The sequence below is a fragment of the Necator americanus genome, chromosome II, assembly GCF_031761385.1.
Source record: "Necator americanus strain Aroian chromosome II, whole genome shotgun sequence".
Lineage (NCBI taxonomy): Eukaryota > Metazoa > Nematoda > Chromadorea > Rhabditida > Ancylostomatidae > Necator > Necator americanus.
Window position 1 is genome coordinate 26,297,566 of NC_087372.1, and position 24,915 is coordinate 26,322,480.

At 42.1% G+C, this 24,915-nt stretch overlaps 3 protein-coding genes across 4 annotated transcripts in view; all 3 read right to left on the bottom strand.

Moving 5' to 3' along the window:
* RB195_019534 (uncharacterized protein) overlaps positions 1–8,068 on the bottom strand; it is a gene marked incomplete at both ends in the record, with an annotated part of 18,559 nt that extends 10,491 nt beyond the window's left edge. Inside the window, 10 exons of one of the 2 annotated variants that reach the window (XM_064187429.1) lie at positions 180–240; positions 318–478; positions 1,265–1,379; positions 1,484–1,587; positions 1,677–1,862; positions 1,921–2,028; positions 6,643–6,807; positions 6,871–6,998; positions 7,744–7,873; positions 7,925–8,068. In XM_064187429.1, coding sequence (XP_064043310.1) covers positions 180–240; positions 318–478; positions 1,265–1,379; positions 1,484–1,587; positions 1,677–1,862; positions 1,921–2,028; positions 6,643–6,807; positions 6,871–6,998; positions 7,744–7,873; positions 7,925–8,068 — 1,302 coding nt within the window. Of the gene's footprint in view, positions 1–179; positions 241–317; positions 479–1,264; positions 1,380–1,483; positions 1,588–1,676; positions 1,863–1,920; positions 2,029–6,642; positions 6,808–6,870; positions 6,999–7,743; positions 7,874–7,924 lie in introns of those variants that run through there. The other variant, XM_064187427.1, reaches the window with a different exon arrangement.
* A 1,300-nt stretch (positions 8,069–9,368) lies between these two features.
* Positions 9,369–9,647, bottom strand: RB195_019535 (uncharacterized protein; the record flags this gene model as incomplete). The annotated part of the gene is made up of 1 exon (XM_064187430.1): positions 9,369–9,647. One exon carries the CDS (start codon positions 9,645–9,647, stop codon positions 9,369–9,371), a length of 279 nt encoding a protein of 92 aa, XP_064043311.1.
* Positions 9,648–17,251: 7,604 nt separating this feature from the next.
* Positions 17,252–20,603, bottom strand: RB195_019536 (uncharacterized protein; the record flags this gene model as incomplete). Its single annotated transcript, XM_013448528.1, has 3 exons — positions 17,252–17,374; positions 20,334–20,424; positions 20,497–20,603. 3 exons carry the CDS (start codon positions 20,601–20,603, stop codon positions 17,252–17,254), a joined length of 321 nt encoding a protein of 106 aa, XP_013303982.1.
* Positions 20,604–24,915: the final 4,312 nt, after the last annotated feature.

The following is a 24,915-nucleotide window of genomic DNA, read 5'->3' on the forward strand; positions in this document are numbered from 1 at the left end:
AGCCATGTCGAGCCGCTGTTGTCGAGCCGCTGCCGTCATGCCTCACCACTTAACCCATGTCGAGCCGCTGAACCCATGTCAAGTCGTTGTTGTATATGTCGAGCCGCTGCACATCGCCGTCTCCTCCTATTCAACATCGTCTTCATGGTCGACCACTTGTCGAGCGAACCAGTACAACGCTACGAGTCGTCTACGTCGTCATCAGGCAAGACCTTTGCCTGCGGGCATACACCTGCCGTCCTGTAGGGTAGTCTTAGGTAAGCATGGGCGGCAGCTAGAATAACCCGTAGGTTGTGTTTGTCTGACTCGTAGATGACCGGTTCTCGGCAACCATTGGCCCTTCGGGGTCCCACTTGTGGCCAGTACCATCAGGCCTCCATCTTCTCCCTAGCGGTTCTTTTCGGCCGCCCCCAGTGTCGTGCCCGGCACGACTTTCCCAGCCAGCCGGCCGCCGTTCTCGCGCGCCGCGTGGGAAACCCTGCCAATGGCAATGTATTACGGTAGCGTTCCCACGCGGCAGCCATATAAGGGCGCGCACCCCGAACACTGGGCTTTCCTTTTTTCTCCCCCCTCTCCCCCGCTCCCACCCCCTCTCCTTTTTTTTTTTTTTTTTGGTTTTGTTTTGTTTCTTTTTATTTTTTTTTTTTTCCAAAACCCCACCCCCCCACCACCCCCAAAACCCTCTCCCTGGCTGCCTGCTGGCGGGGTCCCAACCCCAACCCCAACCCATCTGCCGCCGAGACCCCCCCAACCACCTGGCCATTTTTGGCCCTTTTTTTTTCCCCTTTTTTTTTGTTTTTGTTTTTGGCGTGCCGTGTTTTTTTTTTTTTTTTTAAAAATAATAATAGTTTTCTAAAACCCCTATTACCCCCTCACCCTCTAAAAACTAGGGGGGGGGGTGGGGAAAGGGGGGGGCCCCCAGCCCCCCCAGGGGGGGGGCGGGGGCAGGGGGTAAGGGCCCCCCGGGGGGGGCGCCGGGGTGGGGCGGCCCACCCCGCCCCCCCCCGGGCAAGCCCCCCCCGGCCCCCCCCGGTCCCCGGGCCCCCCCCCCGCTGCCCCCCCCCCCCCCGCCGCGGCGCCCCGAGCCGGCCCGGGGCACGACATTAATGGTTAAAAAGCTCTGGCCCCATACAACACTTCCTAAAACATACTTCTTCGAAGCCAACCTTGGTGGTGAAATCAGTAACGGTAAATTTCTATCCACACTATGACAGGTTTTGGGTCTTTCTTTTTGCTCTTGACTAACAATTTCCCATTCGCTTACCTGAGAAATATCTTCGTAACGATCTCCCAGTTCTCTAGCCCAAGCAGATGAATAGCGCATGTATATGTAATTAGTTATAACTCGAGGGTCCGTCAATTGCAAGAGTTTTGTGATTCTAAAAGTGCACTGGATTTCTATACAAGTAGTAGAATTAGATATAAATAAGTATGATATAAATAAGTAATACATGATACAAAACTGTGACGAATAGTTGATCACCTCCTCATGAAATCAATTTCCGCGATGATGATTTCTGGATTTGAGGCGAAATAGTCGTGAACAACTTGAGGTGCAACAGAATGGAAATATCGTCTCCAGTCCACCTAAAAACAAAGTCATTCACAATATTTCTAGTCGCGAAAAAATTCTATTTTTAGCGCTCAAACATAGCATCCGGAACAGGGAAACCAACCAAGGGCATCAGCGTTTGCAGGTCGTTAAGTCGACGAAGATTGCATAGCTCGCTTTGATTTGTTCGGTGCTCATCCGGAACAAGAATTTCCGCCAAATTTGTTTCGAAATCAATGATTTCGTCAACATCTTCAGCTATTTTTGTTCCACTCTTAGGTAGGTTGGAGTCTTCAAGAAAAAGTGCTACCTAAGACATGCTTAGCTTTGATACATTCTCCTTCAAGGGGAAAAAAGCCAAAAGTCACCTTACTGATAAGAAACTTCCTGTATGCGGAGATCTTTTCCTCATGTTTTTCCTTGTCCAAGTAGTAATCGCGCGTGGAGTCTCCAAGTCCAAGGTCACCTTGGTCAATCTGAAGCAGGGTAACGGAGTTAGAAACGACTTTTGTAGCTTTGCCTTGATAATAATAAAACAGCCTAAGAAAGGCACTTCTTGCAAAGTACGTTTAAGCCTGTAAAACGTCACCACAGCCCTGCCTTCTCGTTAGCATTCTCCTACCTTAACTACTCCAGAAATACTTGAGACTAAGCAGTGGACTAATGATGATCTAAATATATTCTTGCAAGAATGTCCACTGTTGATTATCATAGCGGAAAAGTGATCGTAATCATACGATAAAGCCCTGAATATTAGCTCGCACACCGACATCGAAGATGGGAAATCTGTTGTTGTAGATCAGCATCACTCTTTCTCTTTTTTTTTTGTTTACTTACATGATGACGATAATCAAAATGCTTCAAAATGTCTCTTTATGGAATTTCCCGCATATTTTCATTCCTCCTGGGTGCCACTACTTGTTCGATGTTGGTTCCTTTTCTCTGTCTTTTCGCTTCAACGTACTTGTCCAGTTAAACCGCTTTCATACCTTCCCATCCTAATTTCATTCTTACTGGCGCACTATTCAGTCGTTGTTAGATCTTCTATGCTTTTCCTACGTCGGCGTTGGGTCGCCAGTGCCAATGAAATGACATCTCAATGCTTGATTTTCACGCCGCATCTTTGTCATTTCGTAAGACAAAGATGCGGCGTGAAAAGTATCGTTGTCAATCCTAGGAAATTGAACCCGTTTCAATACATTCCACTGGTTGTTTATCTAATGTCACGTGTCCATTCTCACTATGATGAGACTCACCACGACGTAAGGACGATGCAGATGTATACCAGGTACCACGACGTAAGGATTTTTAGCGCACCTCATTTATGGCGACATTAGACTCTTCCAACAACAGTATGAGAAGCCTTTGTGAGAAAGCAGCACACAACGTGGACAACAAACCCCTTTCAAAGGCATCACCCCACGAATCTGAGGTGGTACGGATTTCAGGTGGAGTACTCGCATACGGGATCGTAGATTGGAGAGATGGGTGATTCCATTTCTTGCCAATTGGCGTAAAAAAACGGCCCGAAAGATAAGGCGTGTGTACAGGGCTGGCGCGCTCCAATCGAACTCACTGTAGAAAATCGAGCGCCAGAACGCTCGAAGCCGATGTGCAAGCAGATGTGGATCTTTACGAAATCGCGTACGAGAACCAGGATGGACGAACAACCGATCGAACTCGTTGATGAGTTCTGTTACCGGAGTGCAGTTGGAGTGTTGGTGAACAACATCGCCAGCTACGAGAAAAATATACAGCAAAGATTCACTAAGGCCACTTCTGCTTTAAAAGATATAACTCCTTGACGAAGTGCCTGTGGTCGACCCCTATTACCAACGAGGTCAAGCTGCGAGTCTACCCATCCGCAATTCGTCCCATCATAATGGGAGGCTTGGGCAGAACCATCTGCGGTGATGGAGAGGCTTGATTGCATTTGGCGAAGATGGGGGCAATCTCGTCAGGTCATAATATAATACACGAGTTGCACAGTATTAGTGGACAATTTTGATAAGTTTGTTGGTAAAATTTGCTAAGGATTCAGGACTAGCTGCAATTTCAGAGCTTGTGTCAACTTCGTCAGACCCGAACAAGCTTCACAACAAGTTGTTCACAACCAGTGTAAAAAGACCGATGGCTACACTGAGGTTTTCCGTCTTCTTCTATTCAAGATAGCATAGCAAGGCCCCGGTTATGTAGAAAGTCGGTTATATCCAGTCGGATGAAGCAAACTAAACTTCAGTGCAGCTGCGCAAACGGCTACAATCTTAGCGGCGCAGTAGAGCTTGCGAATGGGATTGAGGTGGGACCATTGCTTGTTTTGGACCAATGGGTGGTACTAGGAAAGCTCGCGCTTGACGCGTTGACGATTGTGGAAATCTAATGGAAAACGTAGAGTTTGAGGTTTAGATCATGAATATGACTATAGCCCTGTTCAATTCGTCATCATCGTCCCGAAAAACGGCGTGAGAACTGCCTTAGTTCATACAAGGTACGGTGGAGCGCACAACCCTTCCAAATGTTTTAGTCACTTCAACAGCTTATTCATTTGTTTTACCTGAATAGGCTCGTCGTAGGTTGTATTGACTGGAGTATACACGCGCCACACTCTAGCCCCAAGCAGGTATCGGAATGAGTGAGAATGAGATTAGCGCTGCAGTAACGGCAGACCAAACATAGTTCGTTTCATAGCGAACATCCTCACGTTGCAAACTAGATCCCAGATAATACATAAGGATCGAATTTTCCTGGATGTCAACCTCGAAATAAGAGTCGGAATTCAAGCTTTCAGAATGCAGAATTCCGTACAAGATTTGATCCATACTAGAATAAGTACAAATTTGAAACTAACTGGGTCGGTGAGGAAGAAGAGAGGTATAGGTAGCTGTAGTTTTAGTAATTACCACACTCTAGTCCAGAAGACGAACAAAATTCTTTTGCGATTCTGTGTAATATTATGCTCATTTCATTTTCCAAGATTCCATTTTTTGTAACAATTTCAAAGTCGTTTCAAGCATTGGATGCCGAATTTGTTCTAACGGTAATGATATCGAGGAACAGCAATATCCAGTTTTGTGTACCTAGTTTTGTCAGGATAAGTGCAAAATCTTAGATTCACCTTTGTTGTTTATAAAACCTCTACACAAATACTCTTGGTGAGATACCGGATCAGCACAGGATGCCACGAATTTTTATTGAAGAATAGGCCGGTGCAAAATCTTGGGTCCACTTCATAAATACTGTAATTTATTACAACAATAAGGTCTTAAAAACGAGTTCAGTACTTTGTTACATCGCCTTTGTTGTTAACTACATCGTACATTCTATTCGGCATACTACTGATAAGGATTTCAATGAAGGCATGCTCTACATTATCTCTACATCTCTACATCATCAAGTATGGCGGGCTTCAGCTCGATGCGAGATTTCCTCATACACCTTGTGTAAAAGAAAACTTCACAAGTTCTCCAAGGTTAAGATCAAGGGCTAAGATCTGGGGAACAACTTCGCAACTCCAGAAATTCGATTCTTTTTGCATTAAGCCAGTTCTGAAGTTGATTTTGACGCGTATCTTGACGCACTATCCTGTTGAAAAACTATGTAACGCCTGCAAAATCTTGTAAAATGTGACAGTAAATGATCTTCGAGCACTTTCTGATATTCTTTGTTGTTCATGTTACACGAGACGAACTCCAACGCAACAGCTCCGTGTCCGGAAAACGAGGCTCAGACCATAAAACTTCAACTACCGAAGTTCATTCATTGTTCTGAGAACATTCGCTCCTCCTACCTCAGATCTCTTCACCACTTCTTTTCGTCGAAGAACAGCACCTGAAAGTCAGATAAGTACTTGGCAGATCAGCTACAAGACCATCTCTCCTTTTTCCAATTCGTGCTCATGTGTGCGAGATTGAACTTAGTCCTGGCAGCCTAATGACGGTCAGTCGAACGAGGTGCACGTTTCATAGCTTGACTAACGATGTGAGGGCAGTGGTATAAAGCTACGTAGTGCTGTCCATTTTGCTGCAGGCAGATCAAGGAGACGCCGGAGGCTGTCCGCGGCCTCGCTGCTGTTGGAGGCGACTTTCACCGCTTCTAGACCACTTTCTTGGATGTCCGGTAGTGATTTTTTCCTTGTATGCTTCTGTGTTCTTCAGATAGTGGTTGTTGCAGTGGTGAGATCTTTCCATTTGGGCCGCGATCCTCCTGTTCCAAAGAGCGGCCGCATGAAAGGCATAGGCTTGAGCTTGCTCATGAGCAGAAAACTTGCTGGACTTTGCCATTGAAACAGACTATCTTGCATTGCCCTAGTCATGGTCACGGGAAGTTCTTAGGTGGACCTAAGATTTCGCACTTGCCTATTTTTCGAAAAAAGTTCGTGGGATCCCGCGCTGATCAGGTCCTCCCACGGGTATTTTTATAAAGGTATTTAAAAGTTGAAAGTAAATTTTCAAAGTCACTGGCGTATCAATCCACTCGGGATGCGCCAACGCGTTTTACTGGAATTCGTAATCGTTGAGGTTTTGGAACCCGTGTTGGCCTATACAATGACTTGTGGGGGCCAGCCGATGATCAAGTCAGTGTTTTTATCCTCCCAGACAAATCTGGTACCAATTTATCGACCCCGCAGGGATGAAAGGCTTGGTGAGCACTAGGACGGATTCGAAGCCTCGACCGTGTGGCTACAACGGAACTCTAACCGACTGCGCCACACCCGCCCCATGAAGCTATTCGCAGGTGAGAAATACGGTGGTGGTAGTGCCTTGCTCTGGTGATCCGTCGTAGGCCGCTATTAGAAAAATCAGTTATGAGCCTAAGATTTAGCACCGCGCTATAGTAGTACCGAGCAAACCCGAATATTCAATAAATAAAGTAAGCAAACGAAACCAATCATGGAACCAATCCTACCCTTACTGCTCTAAAGTCCCCAATATTTGAACATTCTTTCTCTTTTGTTGACAATAAAGTTTGGACGTTTTCATAAGTTAATTAAGCAGCAGCAGACTCATAACAGAGGCAGAAAACCAAAATAATTTAGAACCCCATTTTGCATTTATTGAGAGGACGAATGGAGATAAAGCACTTTCGCAAACCTTGATGAGCCAACGCGAGGTGTTCCAACAGTCAAGAGTGACATAGTTCTTGATGAACACATCTACCCCACGCATTTCTGAGATGTGGACCAGAAGCGAAGTCAAGTCGAAATCCTTCACGCGCCATTGGTGTTCCCCATCCAATATCGGCCACACACCGTAGTTCTAAGATAGATAAGATAAGATAATCGATGTAGACATAGGAAATGGAGCACCCATGAGACAAACCTTGATGCTCGCGATCAGCTTTTTGGAGCCAATGGCGTTCAATTCTTTTTTATTCATGCACTTGGTGTACACTGTTTTGAGAGTGTTCATCGAATTAGAACCAAACATTTCCTTTGACTCAAATATCTCTTAACAGAGGTGTTATTTTTGTGATGGGAACTGAGTGCCATCACCTTTCCAACTGCTTCAACATAGTGCCCTTCTGAGAACGAAACGGCAGATACCCAGTTATCTCTCTTTAAATGCCCTTTGTCATGCTACCTCACCTTGATCTTTATTTTACATAAGAATTGGAAAATAACAAGACATCTTCGTAATGGGAGAGTGTTCTTCAAAGCAGAGGAAAAAAGGTTTCTTTGAAAGACTACTTGTTTGACACTTTTTTGTAGATTTGCCTAAGAAAAATATGAACTTTGACCATTTATCCACTAAACGTAATTTATAGTCGGGCCAAAACATGATGCACGGACAGTTACGCGGCTGCGCTCGGAGCGGTGCGGTCGAGACAGCGGAATCGAAGTGGGACCACTGCGAACTGAAGAGACGAGTGACGGTAGCGAGGATCCTTACACGATCTCAACTGCTACGCTCCACCGCGCCGCTTCGAGCGCAGCCGCTTTCGCAACTGTCCGTGCCTCATGTCGCGTTGACCCAACCGTAAATAATGTATTCTTCAGAATAAATTGCTGTTTTCGCTTCACTTTGGTAATTGCTATTGTTAATTGTTGTCGGTGAGTTGTTATTACGAAGGATAGCTTCTTTTCAAAACTATTCCTAAGAGTTTGAAGTAAATTCGTGATGACATCTCTAAGATTATCCCATCTCTAATGGTAATATTAACGGTAACGGTATTAATGGTAACTCGTAAAATACCGCGCATTTCCTTCGCCACTTTATCAGAGAGATTCATAAATTGTGAATAACGGCTTTTGTCTCTAGGAATTGGATGGTTCGCTAACCAGTTGCCGCATGTGAACTTGAAAAAATCCATGCAAGGATCAACCTAAATACAGCATATTAGTGTGCGATGAAGGTTCTTAGAACTGCTGCCAACCGAGAAGTTTATAGAGGTTCTCAGCATGTCTGACGCGATTTCGTAGCCTGCCGATGTTCCATACTTCGTCGAGTTGTATTCGCCTGATAATGAACTGCGTAACGCAGAACAAGAAAACGGTATCAGGATAAGTAACCTCCGCATGTGCTACTGAAAGGATCGTTTAAATTGTTTGGAACTAATGGTCACAAAAACTGTCTAAGAGTGATAAAAGAAACAATAGAGAATGACTGAAAGTGCCAATAGTGTAATTTGCAACTAGAATTCAAAATATGAACCATGATCAAATTCTACAATAATAAATTACAACTAACTATTTGAAATTTTGGAAAGATGCTTTCCTTCGAAAAGAACGAGACGTTTTCCGAGTCAGTTCAAAAATATTAACTTTGCGAAGATTGTAGATCCACAGTTTATAGAGCCTCGTTACCATATTATAAAAATATCCGCTTACATTAAGGCAAAGTATGCACTCTCAAAAATACTCAATTTCATGCAACTCAAGAAATTGAGTATTTTCGGGAGACTGATGAAAGAAATTTTCTAGTCTAGTCATTGCGAAAAATAAAGAGACCACATGACATTTTTCGATTATCTAGAGTTAAATCGAATTCAAACTACAGTACGTTAAGGTATTTCTTTTGTGATGAGAAAAAAAAATTACAGAGTCCAATATCTTGTTTCTCAGCCAGGTTCCCTCAGTTTTATCGTAAGCTTCGTGCGACTCAGTCCTCATGCGGAACCGCTAAGAGCGAAAAGGTGTACCAAGAACTGGTGCGAACTTTTTAGTCATTGGTATGATATGGTAATCTTTGCATACATTTTTTTCTAGTAAAACGAAGACTTGTAATGCAGTTAGTAATTGCGACAACCACCTATTTTTTCAAAATAAACACAGTCTTTGGAAATTGGTTTTTGCCGTGCGTTTCTCATTCTCTATGTGGATCGTTGTTGTCCTCCTCGTTTCTGACTGAATATAAAATAAATTTCCCATTCAAATTGATTATTCCACATTATACTATAGATTCTTTATTTATTAACTTAAGCCGTTTAAAAAAAAACCCGCAACTTCTTCTTACTTTTCTAAGTCGGTTCTACCTTCCTTGTTCAGCGACAGAAGCAGTTAATTAAGGAGTTCCTGTTTATAAAATCTAAGACTTTCAGCATCAAATGTTATCTACTGCTGAGAAATCATTGTTTTTATTTCTCAGAACAACAAATCTTTAATAAAAAGTGACTATTTTTGTTAAAAAGGGACTATTCTGACAGAGAAGCCCAAAACGAAACTGTTGTTATTACTGATTGACTACTTATTTTTTACGCATGCATACGTTTCACAATTCTATAGTTTCTTAATTACGCATCGGTGATCATCCGCTGAGACTCAAAAAAAACATCTCAAGAGTGGATTTGATATCAGTGAAAGAATTGAGCAGTTTATGCTTCAGGGCATACCGACCAAATTCGTGAACACAAAAGATTTTGCCGGATGTGCCAGGAATGTCGGTATCTGTGGTTCGGCGGCGACAAGCGCTACTAACGAGATATCAAGCCTCGTATGACGTGGAATAGGAATGTGATCAAGAAAGTCAAAAACAAAATTTGGAGAGCTACTGAGAAGACGAGAAGAAATCTGATGAGCGCTTTGTAATAAGAAAGTGATGTTGCAAACATGATGTACCAGAAATATTTCAAAGACGTTATTTGAACTTGCTCCATACATCAACTTCAATTTATCTCGGGAACTAGTTTTAATGGGTTATTGATTTCTTCATGGTATCTACACTGAGAACCAGTTTTGATGTATTGGTCCTTTTTTTGTGGTAACATATATTATACGAAATAGTGATGTTATTAACCTGAAGAGCTGTCGTCCGCAAAACCAAAGTTTGAGGTCTTCCGTTAATACGTAGGGCCCTTTCTTCCCACCCCAGTGATTTCGGAATCCATTGTAACGCAGTCGTGAGCAACATCGATACAGTATCGCCTCAACGTAATCTACCTCCAGTGGCTGTAGTGAGGGGGTGGTGGAAAAGCTGCATTGTAGTGGCAAATCGATCGTAACAATTGGCTAATTTCCTCACATATGATGCGTCCACACCCTGAACAGCCACCGCTGACAGTGTAGGATTCGAAGGTTTTCTCATAGTCGACGAAGGCTTGCCAAGGCTATTTTCAGAATACCATTCTGAACGTCCGACTAGCGCCGACTTCAAACTTTTTGTGGTGCTCGCTTCGCTCGCCTTCACCGATCAATAAAAATTAATTAATATTTGACAGCATTTTCTATAAACTTGGATTTGTGTTTTTTTCTAACAACACTTTCTCAATTTTTTTTTCAGAAATTTAGCCATGGGCAGAAGATTTGATTGTTTTCTTCCTAAATGCGTACTACATTTGGAAAACATTCAAACCTGATTTTACGTCTATTTTTCTTCGTAGTCTCCTCATTTTTATACATTATTCTAACCACATTTACACCTACATATATTTCTTCGATACTGTAGCAACTTCGGAACATAATTGGAAAATAAGCTTTTCTTTTCTTTCTCAGTAATTAGCGTGCTATCATGAAATGACATGAACACACTATTACTGATAACTGATACTGTACCAGTAAAGATCAGGTTCTACGTCAGAACATGTAAACTTTTAGCTACTATTTAAGCAGCCTTCTGCCAATTTCTGCAGAAAGGATGTTACCAAGCCGGTGAAGTAAACGTACGGTGGAAATATAAATGCAATGGAATACATCGAAGTACAATGTAACCACTCCACGGCGGCGTATCAAATCTTCAAGCCATTTTGCCGTTCTCTGATGGTGCAGCAGTTCGACGCCATGGGGCCCGTCTCACCCCATGTTATCGCTCTGAAGCGTGGCACACCTATCTGACGCCGTATGTCCCCTCGCTGCTTTCAGGTATTTCGTTACAAACACACGACAGATAAAAGACAGAGGTCTGGCGTTAATCAATCCGCCTAGAATGCGCCCCCACGTTTACTTCAATTCAGAATCGTTTGAGATCTACGAACGTGTAACTGACCTATACAATGACTTGCGGTGGCTGGCAAATGTGTCAAGTCAGTGTTTTTATCTTCCCAGGCAAGTATGGTACCAATGTATCGACCCCGGGGGGATGAAAGGATTGGTGAGCACTAGGGCGGATTCGAACCTCCGATCGATCGTGCAGGCAGCGGAACCTCTAGTCGCTACACTACACTCACCCCTTCCTCATGAACCTCTCCTTCTATATTATTCAGGAATGTACATGGTAGGGACTCTGGCCTACTAATTCTTTCTTATAAAACATATGTTTTACTACACCTGGAACATGTCACTTCAATCTCAAGTCCGCTCTTGAAAAAGGATATCAAAACTTTGAAATAATTGCGACTTTTCACTAGTCTGGTTTATTATAGATTTTTTTTTCGATCCTGGTTACCCTCAAGCACTTTCCTCCTACGAAACTGGACTCAGCACTCTAAATTTGTAGAGTGTCAAGTGTAGGCGAGTAGTCAGCGATTTAGTTTTGGGTTTTCGAATCTTACACATAGAATTTAACCTAAAGTATTGGATTTTCCGACCAACAAACAGTAGAACAGGAAGCTTAATTTTGCACTGTTCTAACCTCGAATGAACACAGAATTTAACGGTCGGTCAACTACTTTTCTGCAGAGTTGAACGTTGGATTAATTTGCTTCCTAATAAAGGAATGAGTGAGGCCTAAAGTTTCATTGTTAATGTTCATCTGTGTTTTTAGACCACAGTAATAGTTTCGCTCTCTCTTCTATTGTTCATGACATTGGCTAGCTGGAAATCTGGCTTCGTATGCTCCTTTTCAAAAGTCGTCCCTATAATCGGTACGTATTCTTTCCACGCGGCTTAGCCGTGCTTAGCCGCTCAAGAATAGCGAAGTTAGTGAGCTGTTCCGCTTGAGGTCCCCCTCCACCAACCTCAGAGCCCCGGACGGATTCGTCCGCTCTAGCTTGAGCTGGTTACTCAGACCGTGGTAACCGATGCTCTACTGTAGGGAACTTTGGGTTTGAGAAAGGGATGTCGCGTGAGGATTTCTCGCAATCTCTAGCATAAGAACGACCTTTCAACACTCCAGACGTGCTTAAAAGAACCTACTTTGATGTGTAAACGTCAAACGAAATTCTAGTGAGCTGTTTTCGTTCTTGTTCCCGTTCTATGGCACACCTATCGATGTTTTCAGAAAAATAAATAAATAAATTCAGCGAGCGATTGAAACTTGCAAACCCAGGAAAACCTTGCTGGGCAGGTAACCTCTCATTAGAAACCTGTATCGAGATCATCAAGGGACCACCAAACTGCTTGCAAATTTCAAAAACAAGTTTCTTAAAGAATGACTCGACAAAATTACTGTACCGTACATCAGGAGAAACACCTGCTCATTGTTTTACTGTCCCAGGCCTTTGATACGCTTTTTTTCGCCATGTTTTGCCACATACTTTCTTAAAGGCATCACCCCACGAATCTGAGGTGGTGCAGATTTCAGGTGGAGTATTCGTATACGGGATGGGAGACTACGGAGAGGGAGGTGATTCCGTCCATTTCTTCCTAATTGCCGTAAAAAACGGCCCGGAAGATGCGGCGCCGCACAAGACTGGCGCGCTCCAATCGAACCTCTTGTACGAAATGGTGCGCCAAAACGAATGAAGCTGTATCTTCCGGGCCGTTTTTTACGGCAATTAGAAAGAAATGGACGGAATTACCCCTCTCTCCGTAGTCTCCCATCCTGTATACGAATACTCCACCTGAAATCCGTAACACTTCAGATTCGGGGGGTGATGCCTTTAAGCCTGAAACACAAAGGAGAAATTATAGCGATGTTGAACAAAGACATCAATGAAGTTGCTAAAAAATATCATGACTATTTGCTAGAACTGAATAAAAAAAAACTTTGAACGCTTGTTTTTCGCGTCCCCTGTCAGCGATGCTGTCTCCTTGTGTTAGTTTCCCGCTGATTTTGAAATCAGTTACAGGTACCTAATTTGACAATTTTTTACATCGGAATTTAAACGGCACATTCTGATTCTGGTTCCAACCTACTTCAAGTTTCCTGTATTCTTTTCCACTTCAGCATACCACCATTCTCGGAGATTCCTAACAGAATCAGATTTACCGCCTTAAGAAAACGCAACGCAAAACTAGAATTGAAATAGCTTGATCGTCTCAAGGTTCTTTTCATGGAACTAAGTACATCGTAGAGGAAAAGGCAGTTTCTAGAATTTTTCGAAAGTAAGATAGCAAAAAAGCAAAAAAATATAACCATGCATGTTTTCTGGAAACTGTTTTCAAATAAGTGTTACATTTGGTCTCGTTCAGATTCCTCCAACAATGATCTCCTTATTTTCGCATGCTTTTTCATAAGCTTCCATGCATCGTGCTTGATCAGTGTTTGCCTTGTATACCTTTGATTCTTTCCAGATTTTCACCACGCAACTGCATCGAGACGAGCAATAATCTTCACTGCAGGCGCAGATAATTGGTTCTGTTTTTCCTGTGTCGAGAATACAACTGTTATGAGGGTGCTCGCTGAATGTAACTGTATAGTGAGCGGATCTTTCGATATTTGCTACATTGCAAGGAACATTTGGAAAAGACATTGTGGTTTCTTATTTGTTCTTTCTATTTTGAATTCTTCATCTCTAAAATACTCAGGATTCCAGTTCCAACAGTTTGAAGGCATCACCCCACGAATCTGAGGTGGTGCAGATTTCAGGTGGAGTATTCTTATAAGGGAGAGTAGATTGTGGAGAGGAGGGTGATTCCGTCCATTCCTTCTAACGCTGGCGCGCTCCAATCGAACTCCTTGTAGAAAATAGCGCACCGGAACGCTCAAAGAAGTATCTTCCGGCCGTTTTTTACGGAAATTGGAAAGAAATGTACGGGATCACCCCCTCTCCATAACCTACTATCCCGTATACGAATACTCCACCTGAAATCCGTACCATGTCAGATTCGTGTAGTCTTTAAGCTCCAGGAAAGGTCTACCATAGAGAGATACAGAAGTAAAGCTGGCAGTAAGAATCGTTTTTCGAACATCGGCGTTCTGTTGAACGCCTTGTTGATGGAATAATTCAATGTTATTCCATCAACAAGTGTTACATTATTACCTCTAACGTCAAACTCACGAGTGCGTGTCTTATACGTGCTCCTATGCCGCCACATCTTAGTGCACCAGAAAAATGTTAAGATAAAAGGTGCAAAACATCTTCCTTCAATTTTCGAATCCTAGTTTCTTAAGCGAGATAGATCTGGAATGCAAATAAAGTAGCTACAACGCTTAAGAATTCTTTATCTTGTGAAAGTGTCAAGCATGACTGGCTTAATTGACAGAGCTATGGATAAGATCAATACCTCAGAAGATTTCATTACATCCAAATTTTTGCAACTACCAAAAAGTTACTGCAATCCGAATTGTCTCGCAGATAAAGGGGCACGACTTGGCACGTAGAAAAGCATCATAGGGTTTGCTTCTATTCGTCTTGCACACAGACGATAGACCCAGAGTTCGAAACATATGTGCACGATACGTACGTTCAATGCGTTCTGTGTCTATATGCTGCATCAGTCTGAGGATGTGGAACTTTCCGTCCGCACCAAAGATAACTATATACAACAAATACCGACAGGAGAAGATGGAGGATAAGTTGCTTAGCGTTTAACATTCTCTCGGCATGTGCGGGGCATTCTGCTTCGATGAAGGTCCGCAGGGGTTTAGGGACGTTTTTGCTGTTCCAACAATTACTTGTAGACCCAATCTCTGTGATAAATTAGTGTCCTTTACCCTCAAGAGGTCTCCTCAAGAGCCCATTCAAGCAAAACCAATGAATAAGCTGCCGAGAAAACCGGTGCGTGCACAACGCCAACGCGTTCAGACGTACCTTGCAGGAATTAAGGCTGTTTCCGACGTCGTTTCTTAAGACGATCAAGGGGATTGAGCGGGGGCACGATCATATTCGTAATCTACAACCATAATTCTATATTGTCCCACAGACACTCTTAGGTAATCAGATTAGATCAGAATGCAATCGTTCGTGTTAACAAAATAGTCTGAAAAGGCAGAAGACATGTATGCGCTTGAGTGAGAATGACTCACGATAAATGGGATTGCAAACACAAAAGGACAGAGGGTGGCTCAGGTACGATTTATCGAAATGAAAATGATCACACAGAAAATTGCCGGCTTTCTACGGTTTATACAAAAGAACAACTCCCGCTACAAAGAGAGGACAGTATCATGCTATGTGTGTGTGTGTCACAAAAATACTCCATATGATGCAAAACTCTGCCCCAGAGGGGTGCCGAACCACGGGGGTGCACCTGATAGGGGAGAACTCTACCTTTCCACCATTGTCCAGAGATGTGTCTTCATGTTTGTTGGCTTTGATAGGCCAAGTTAGTTTCCGTCATACGTTAGTGAGGGTAAAAAAACTTTTATGTGATTGTACACTTCTAAATTTGCAAACTATCATGCTATGTAATAACTTACTTATTTTGTCACGTGTGTGCGTCTTTGTGTGTCTCAGTCACGAAATTCCAAAAAAAGAGGGAGAGGATTATCACGGTTGGTGAGCTGGAGCCCCAGCGGGGTAAAATTGGGTGGGACGGGTCCTTCAGGAATTCGTGCCCCTGACCCAGAAAACCATGGGATGGGGTGAGACGGCTCTCACTGCCTCGGATTGGTGCGAGGGAGTTCCAACGGCAGAATGGGTTTCTATGACTCATTCGCGTATCTATTTCCAAGCATATTTCCCTGGTGCTGCTAACATCCTTTCTTCCCAAAGTGGAAACACGTATACAAACGGCTGCTTAGACACAATACAATACAAGCCAACACACGTTCACGTGGTCTGAGGTAGAGTTTTATCTTCATCACTACGATGATGATATTCACGTCATTTCATTCTAGCACAGTACTGACGCGTTTAGGAAGAAAATCATGAAATCTCTCATCCATGCCTAAATTTTTGAAGAGAAAATTGAAGAAAGGGTTGATAAAAAACAATAGTAATTTTGCAAAAGAAAGTCGCTACTGTTATTTCCTATTGATCGGTGAAAGCGAGCGAATTGAGCACTAGAAAAAGTCTGAAGTCCGGCTTTAGCCGGACGTTCAGACTGGTAATAACAATAACATAACAAATCATTATGTTCTGAGATCGGAACAACATGGTTCTTATGTAAATATTTCCCACACCAGCAGAAGTCACTTATTTTGAGATTCCCTATCAATCTCGAAAAAGTGTGGTGGAAAAAAGGAGCTTGACGAATGGCAGCAGGAAATACTGAAAAAGTGTATTCGAAAAAGTTTATTCGGTACTTCACAAAATATGATTAGAAAAGGCTCACTTATAGAATTAGTCATCGCATGATAGTAGGCGTTAACATCAGCTGAATTAAAATTGAACTCAGGTCTTTTGGGAACGGCGAATAATGAGCGGAGCTTGGAAGATTTAACTTACGCCGCTGTAACAGTCGTCTAGTTTTGCATCATCTAGAAAGGAGTCAGAATAAGACTTGACGAAGCATCTGTTTCGCTTTCTTCGAAACAGTCTGTATGATGTGAAAAGACTATCTTATTCATTTTTCAGACTATTGAGGGCTGAACTGAACGCCTTCGTCTCCGTCCAATCATTGGTGGTAACACCTTCGGAATGCTTCATGCAGATCTTTGATCAAAGTCAATTTCCCAGAATACGTTTTTCTTTTTGCCTACGCTAGGTTGATTCACAATATCTGCGAAGAATAAACGCGAGCAGCACCATATCGAATATTCTCTTTTCATACTTAGCTCCAGTTGCGTGCTGCATTCTGTCAAGGGTATTATGAATGCAGTCTTTCCATCATGGCGTTTTCTGTTTGTTATTTCATACATTGCACGATAGAACTCCCGTAAGGTACTATTGAGTTGACGTGTAGAACATTAGTATGAAAGTACTTTACTTCTTTTCCATGTCGTTCCTGGTCATATTTTCCATCTTTTTGGTTAACTTTTTTGTTAAATTCAATCACTTCAAGACAAATGGTTCTAAGAAGTCATATTTGAATGATCTTGTGTGCTCGGCTACAACTGAGCTTGCTGGCATTGGCGCACCATCTCGACTCCGTGGGACTTCTCGCGCCCCATTTTATAGCTTTCTGGTGTCGGCGCACCACTTCGGTGCCAGGGGAACTGTCGCACCTCCTTTTTTCGTGAGTGACACACATACGTGACAGAATAAGCCCGTTATTATATATCATGATCACAGAAAGAGTACAAGGATCTTTATTTCGATCTAGCAAAAGAGAAAACAAAACGATTATGAAGACTTGAAGATCTCGTCCGCAGTGCAGATATGTATGTATTTTTGTTCAACTGAATGGGTACCGGCTTGATTTGTTGCCACAACTTTGTAAACTCCCTGGTCCTCCTGCGTTGGATTCTGTAAACATTGACTGTTCTGAAGTACTTGATTACTTCCTGAAATAAAAGACAAACAAAGCAATAGAACTTCAATCCTCTCACTTAGAAAAGTTGTAGGATGCCACTCTCAAATGTGCTCAAAAACCCAGGAAACCAAGAATGTTCTTTGGAATATTACTAAATTTTCAAGACTTAAAACTTGCAATTTTAAAGTATTAAGTAATAATATATCGGAAGTAGTAATGTACTCCGAATAAACAAGAAGAAAGTAGCACACAAAAATGATTTCTCAACTTATATGCCGCTAAAACTTATAAGCGATAGCATTCGCGAAGACAGGTTAACGAACACTATCCAGCTAAGCTTCCAACTTATAAGTCAACTCTTATACATTATTTCGTCTCGCTTTATTTTTCCACCGAGCGCATTTTGTGTACTTTGAGATTCATTACAAGATCCCTCAGCTGAACGCCTTCGCACGGACGAAGCTCCCTAACAGTGCTATACTATGAAAATTTGGCAGGTTAATATAAGAAGGCAATGGGGATCGTATCTCAAAATCCCTTACCGAGTTTTATTATCGTTTTCCAAGGCCAGGCGGGTATAGTGTAGCGGTTAGAGGTTCCGCTTCCTGCACGTTCGATCAGAGGTTCGCATCCGCCTTAGTGCTCACTATGCCTTTCATCCCTTCGGGGTCGATAAATTGTTACCAGACTTGTGTGGGAGGATAAAAACACTGGCTTGAAACATCGGCTAGCTACCGCAAGTCATTGTATGGGTTAAGATACACGTTCGTAACCTCAAGCGATTCTGAATCGAAGTGAACGTAGGGGCGCATCCCAAGCGGATCGATCAACGTCAGACACTTAATCCACTTTATTTCCAAGGTCACCCGTGGTGGTGGGATACGATCCTCTCGACTACGACCCTCCTCTTCCTTCTTCTTTTCCTCTTCCAACGTTCTTGCGACAGTTCTCGGCTGTCAACTCAATATATTGGCATATTGTGTTTCGAAAAAGAAAAATCAAAAATTAGCTGAGGAACAAATGACAAATGTGAAATTCGTTGGCTGACAGAAGCGAAGAAACACCAAGTAGTAGAAGAAGCAATTTTGCTGAAACATTGTTGGAATATTGGTATTGAAATATTCTCATTTTTATGCTGTCGTACTTTTATTCTAAAATCTATTAATCACTATTTTTATAATACTGATTAAAGGACAAATTAGACGAAAAAAAAAGAAGGGTGAGGTGAGTCGAATTACAGAGGATTTGCAGAGTCAAGATGAAGAACTTGATTAAACGTAGTGTTTAGCAATTTAAAAGTGGATTCAGTGGAATTTAGTGACCAAAAAACTCAGATTCTGTGCACATTGTTAGGTATAAGAGATCAGGAATAACTTCATCATGAGACAACATTTTGTACGTTGAGGTTTCCTTATTCCCTCTACGCAAACATGCGGGTGATTTTTTTAACCCCCATGGCCTCAAAATGTTGTGGCTTCCATGCTGTCTTACGCCTGAAACTAATTATATTTTGTATTTTATGTAATCGCTTAATTTTATTTTTTGTAATATATGTAATTATCTAACACTGCGTAATAATTTGTCGTGGTTATCATCTTATCCTTCTAAAACTACTGCCCAACGCACATTTCCTTACGACCTTCTTCCCTTGCAACCCCCTCCCCGTACGACCCCCTATGGGAAAATCCCATCACAGGCTTGAATCTGCCCTCGATAATAATCGCTACGCTCGACTGTGTTTCGATCGCTGTTTACGCGACTGCACCGAGTTTCATTTCGTCTTGACCAGACTAAACTTCGTTGCACAAACCACCGAACTTCAACCGTACCTTCCTCCAAAGAATACAAGTTTGTTGGATAATTTGTAGAATTACAATTGCTTGCGAATACAGGCCCAACGAAATTCACCTACTTCTGATGGTGCCTGGACTAAGACGAATGCTTATACCTATACTAGCTTTTGAGGAGGGTGGTTGGACATAAAGAGTTTTAACTATTCAATTAATTAATGCTGATCCTCAGCATTTTTTTCGATTGATTATTTGAATGATGTCTTGAAAAAGCAGACGAAGTCCAAATTGAACTACTGCAAATTTCGGGGAGTTTTCAACAATCTTCCTTTTTTATTTCTCTGCTTTTGCTACTTTTGTCTCTCAAATGTTTTAATTTTCTAAAACTTTCTTTTTTTTGTGTTTTCTGATGTTTTTTCTTTGACTTTTGAAACTTTAGAAGACCTCTAGAAACAGTAAAAGCATTCAGCAATCCCGAAATTGTTCTCGCAACAGAAAAACGAAATATCAAACATTGTGATGTACGAATGTTGTTAATGATTCATTTCTATTCCGACATTTTCCCCCAACAAAACGTTCCAATGTTCCAATCGTTCCAATTAACAACTCAACAATTCAGCGCCAATACCACGCTTGTGGAGTAATTTATTTGGATGAGAGTGCAACTCACTCACGGCATCTCCCTTTAAAATGAGTTTATGCCAATTTTACTGATCCCTTGTGAAATACTTGTGGTACTTGTGAAATCGCTACTTACTACATTTATTTGCACAATAATGGGATGGTTCTCTTAAGACTGATATACAAAAAATTCGGACCTCAGATAATCTCCATTTAACCACAACTCAGACTCAGCAGGGAAAACGGAGGTAGAATTGCTAGAGCCATTACTTGGACCAATATATTCTGCCGCTCTAATTTGTCTGGGACTTCTCCATCTCCCTGATGTTACGCGCCATTATTTGCGACACATACATTGCACATGAATGCTTCAAACCTCTCTCGAAAGACTGAATGTTGTTCCAACAATCTGTTTACTCGATCACTGTTGAGGAAATGTTAGTGCCAAGTGTTTACACTGTGTTTCACGTTTACTAACCCAAGAGAAGAACAGTTTAAGCAGTTTGAAGTACGAAAAATGAAGAATCAAATCAGCACCAACCTTCATAACCATGGTAACCGTCCACTTCCCGACACTCTTCTTGATTTTTTGTTCATGTCTGGGATCTTTCAGTTCCTGATCCTTGAAGAACCTAAACTTAACAGCTAAGAACTAATATTGTTAAAGATGTTTAGAACCTGACTTTGATATAATTTCAACGTACCATTGAATTGTGGGTTGCGGACTGCCATTGCAAAGACACTCAAAAAGTACTGAACCGTCCGGTTTTCGAAGAAGAGAGGGAGGAGCGTCAAAAAATGGGGGGTACATCTATAAGATATTCTCTAGGATTCTCTAGTGAGAAAATACAGATACGTGTTAATGTTCCTGGAACAGAAAAAAAAAGAAAAAGAGACCTAAACATCAATAGTTTGTGAGAGATAAATGTTGAGTGTAAGGAGGCTATGAAGGAAGAAAACGAAGGAATGTCTTGTTCGACAACAGTTGGTGAACGGATTCGCATTATCTACCAGAAATATTCGAAAAATCAATTGCTATGTTGAAATGAGATGCTCAGTGCTTGTGGACTGGATCGTTGATATAAGTAAGCAGATATTACAACGAGGTATGCCAACACCCCTCAGCATATGTTTGCAACAAAAGAACTCAATGCAGTGGCTGAGTTACTTTTAGAGACAGAAAGCTAAGTGATAGGGTAAGTCAATCACTCTTCTGAGCTTGGCAAATAGGTCCGCTCTAAAAAGTGCTAACTTTTTCTGTTTAGCAGTGAAAGATACCACGAGATTAGGATGGATGCTGCAAAAGCCTCACAAATGTAGCGACCAGTCCCTACAAAAACTCTGTCACTAACTGTTCAGAGTAAATGCTTTTGGCAACACTGCGCTCGGAAGCAGCCGATGACAAATGTGTCCGCGCGAACAACTGCCGCCTCATACTCGGCCCACACTTGTCGCTTCACGAAACGCCGAAACAGCTGATAGAGAGAACTACATAGCAATCAATCAAGAATCTCCTCGTACGAGTCCACGGAGGTTTTCAGTGGAATCTGTTCCCAGTAGACAGCATGCTTTTCCTCCATAGATGGGCAGCATGTTCCTTCACAGGAACGTCAAAGAAAGGAGCTGTTGTGCACTTTTTCACCTCCTTAAACTGCTCAACGTTTTGCGTTTTTAACAGTCCCTAATTCGCTTACTTGCGAAAGTTTCTTAGTCAACGTTTTTTATTTGTGATTTGTTTGTTGGCCCCTAACTGTTCCCAATATATATCTCGCAGATGTCTATTCATCAAACAAGTTATCCCGATGTGCTCGCGCTTCTAAATGCAGACGTAATTTGTTGGCAACGATGATGATGACTTCATTCTCCAGAGTTTGATATGGAACGGAGGGTCGAATTCTTGATCATTGTGAAGTATTGGTTTTGCACATTTTCATCAGCTTCTTAAATGTGTCTTTGAGTAGTATTTTCATTTCGTGATTAAAGGCAGCGTATCACGAAAGTGACGGCTGAGGTCCCTCTGGGCAAAAATAGAATTCGAGACGTAGATCACGAGTATGGGCGTGAGCATGTTCAATTCCATTAAATCAACCTGGAGAACAACGTGAGAAAAGCCTTTGTTCCTACGAGGTACGTTAGAACGCGTCACCCTTGCACACATCGGCGCGCGCCCCTGGGCAGCCTATTTATTTTTTACTCGGGTAGACTGGTGAGAAGACCTGATTGATTTTCGACTGCTCGCTTGTGAACGCAGTGCGTGCACAAAATTGTAGCGTTTCACATCCCCTCAAAAAAAAACCGTTTCTCGACGGACGGACGATTAGATGAAATTGTGCTGGGCCACGCTCTGGTTTTTGCAAAGCGAAGTGACTATATGAATGTAATTTGAAACAGGAAATTTTCAATGGTAGTAGAACGAATAAAACTATCTCTCAATGTTCGCAGCATGAATGTTTAAACTCCTACAGATTCCTAAAGGGAATTCACTTTGTTAGTTTCTGCTGCTGTGTTGCACTAAGACCTAGTACTCCTGAGTTTATTATTCTTTTCTGCTGTCCTTTGTCTTGAAGCTTTCCTAATTTTTTGCACATGAAGGAGGACAACAAGACCTCTTAGAACAACAACAAGCACGATCTGATTATGATTTTTTGCTGAATTTAAACACAAATATATATATATATATACATAGACATTTATATATAAAGGTATACCTACATGTGTATACGCACATATCTCGGGTGATCCACATTAAGTATGACGCAAACAAACTACCCACAACTTTGCACCACTTCATCCAAATAAGATTTTTTTTTCTATACAATAGCCACAAATTCCTACATAAGATCTCACACATCAGATTAAAAATTATTCCCTTTAGCTTTGATACAAACATCCAGTTTCTACCGGAAATTTTTGAGGATGCGCGCGATCATCTCTCGTGCCCCTTACCTTCTCCAGGACTCTTTTCATTGAATCCAGTGACTTGTACCTAAAAGAACAGGCTTTTTTTTCTCTAGAACGAACCAGACAACAAAATCCAAAGATTAAGATTGGGCAAGTTTGACGGCCAAACACATTCGTCTAAATGTCTCTTTCTATTTCTCTCACACCAGTCCAGTGTCTTCTTTGCACCGTGGGCCGGCGACCAATCTTGCTGGAAGGTCCAGTCAGTGCCGTCAGCGTTTTCTCTGCCCCAAGGAATTAACGCATCCTTTGATTTTCCATAGCCCGTCACACCTCACTTTACTCCATTAATAAAAGATAAAGGATAAAATCTCTGGCGTTAATCAATCCGGTTGGGATCTGCTAACGCGTTCACTCCAACTCAGAATCGTTCGAGGTTCGCGAACGCGTCTAAAACGACTTGGGATGAACAACTCAGTGTATCAAGTCAGTTTTGTGTCAGTCAGTCAGTCAGTTTTTTTTTTCTCCCACACATACTTACTAGCAACTTATTGACCTTGGAAGGGTGAAGGTTTTAATTGGCACTAGGGCAGTCTCGAACTAGCGATCGATCGTGCAGGGACAGCTACTGACTGCACCACACCCAAACACGTCAATTTCAAGTTGGTGCTACTTCGTTTAGCAGGAAGGAGAAAACCAGCGGCCAGAATTGGTGCACGCTCTCCCCAATGGAAGAGAATTCTTAGCGCGTCGGGGTCTTTGTCAACTATAGGTGCTTTCAATAATCATCTGGTTTTGATACCCCATTATGTTATAAAACATCTTCACGGAGCGAGCAAATAAGCAAGAACTTTGACTTCTGCTGTTTGGAGGTAGAACATAGCGATTATCTGACGAAAAGTACGCTTCCGATTGCGCTGGAACTCCAACTCAACTGGTTTGATCAACTATGCGCTTCATGAACACTGCTGTATCAGCTGTCACCTGTTGGCTCTTTGCATATTCTTTTACCCACCTCCGATTTTTTGTATTCTGGGACTCACAAATTGTTCTGTTCTGGGAGTTGCTGGACGGTAATCACAGAAACAATGAAGCAACACCGGAATCTGAAGGATGCTGTGTGCGAAAAACGTACCAAGAGGCTTCGAGCTCGCACTGCTGCATGAGAACGAGAGACCTCACACGGAATGGTGACGCGCAATTCCTGTAGAGTCAGTGCCGGACAACCGTGCCCCACTCCTACATCCCGGACTTCGCAACATCCGACTATCATCTGTTCCGGACCCTGAAGCAACATCTACGCGAATGAACTTCCAAAGACGACTATGACCTCAGAGTCGCACTCAGCGGTTTTTAACGTCGTAGCCCCTCTCCTTCCGGGAGAAAGGCATTGAGACTTTGCCAAATAAAGTGGCTGTGGCTAGATGTCACTCAGTTATGGTAGTTGACTCTTGATTTCTGCTAATAAAGTTCAAAAAATTTAATTTAGAAAACCCTGTAAGTGGGAAAAACATATGCAAAGACCCAATACTACCGCTAATCTTGATCAGTTTTCTAATCTTAACCAGTTTTGGGCAGGGGAAACTTATGTTCAGCACCCATTCTCGAATTAAGCTATGACAAAGTTGTGACTTCACTCCTCGATCCGCTTCTGTCCGATTGAAGTTCCTAAATCTTTTAAAGCAGATGAAGCCTTTCGTCATCAAGGTCATCTTTGATTTCTTTCACCTTTTCATCCTCCTTAGAAAGGGGAACTCGGAGAAACTTAAATCTAGGATGAACCGTATTTGTAGCAACTTTGTGTACCCCCATTTCGATGGAAAAAACTGAAAATAGACAACCAGACTCTTGCCGTCCGCCTTAAGTGATTTTCTGGACCACAACATCGTTTCCAATGTTCTCCTTCCCTTGCGTTGCTCAACAAGGATGTTCACAAAGCTCACACATTTATTCATGAAGTCGTCCGTTTCGAGGAAAAATTGACACATTGACAACTTCAAACTATGTGAGCGTGAGCGATGTGGTGTACTTGAATTGAAAAGTGGGACTGAAAATATGAGTTCTCTAGAAATGTAACCAAGACTGAAACAAAAACAAAGTACTAGATAGTAATAATGAAGTAGAACTCCGGTATTTCTGCTTCACAAAAATGCAATCAACATCAGCAGATAAGTGCAACTAAGAAAATATTTAGAGACTACATTTGTTCGTCAAATGTCAAA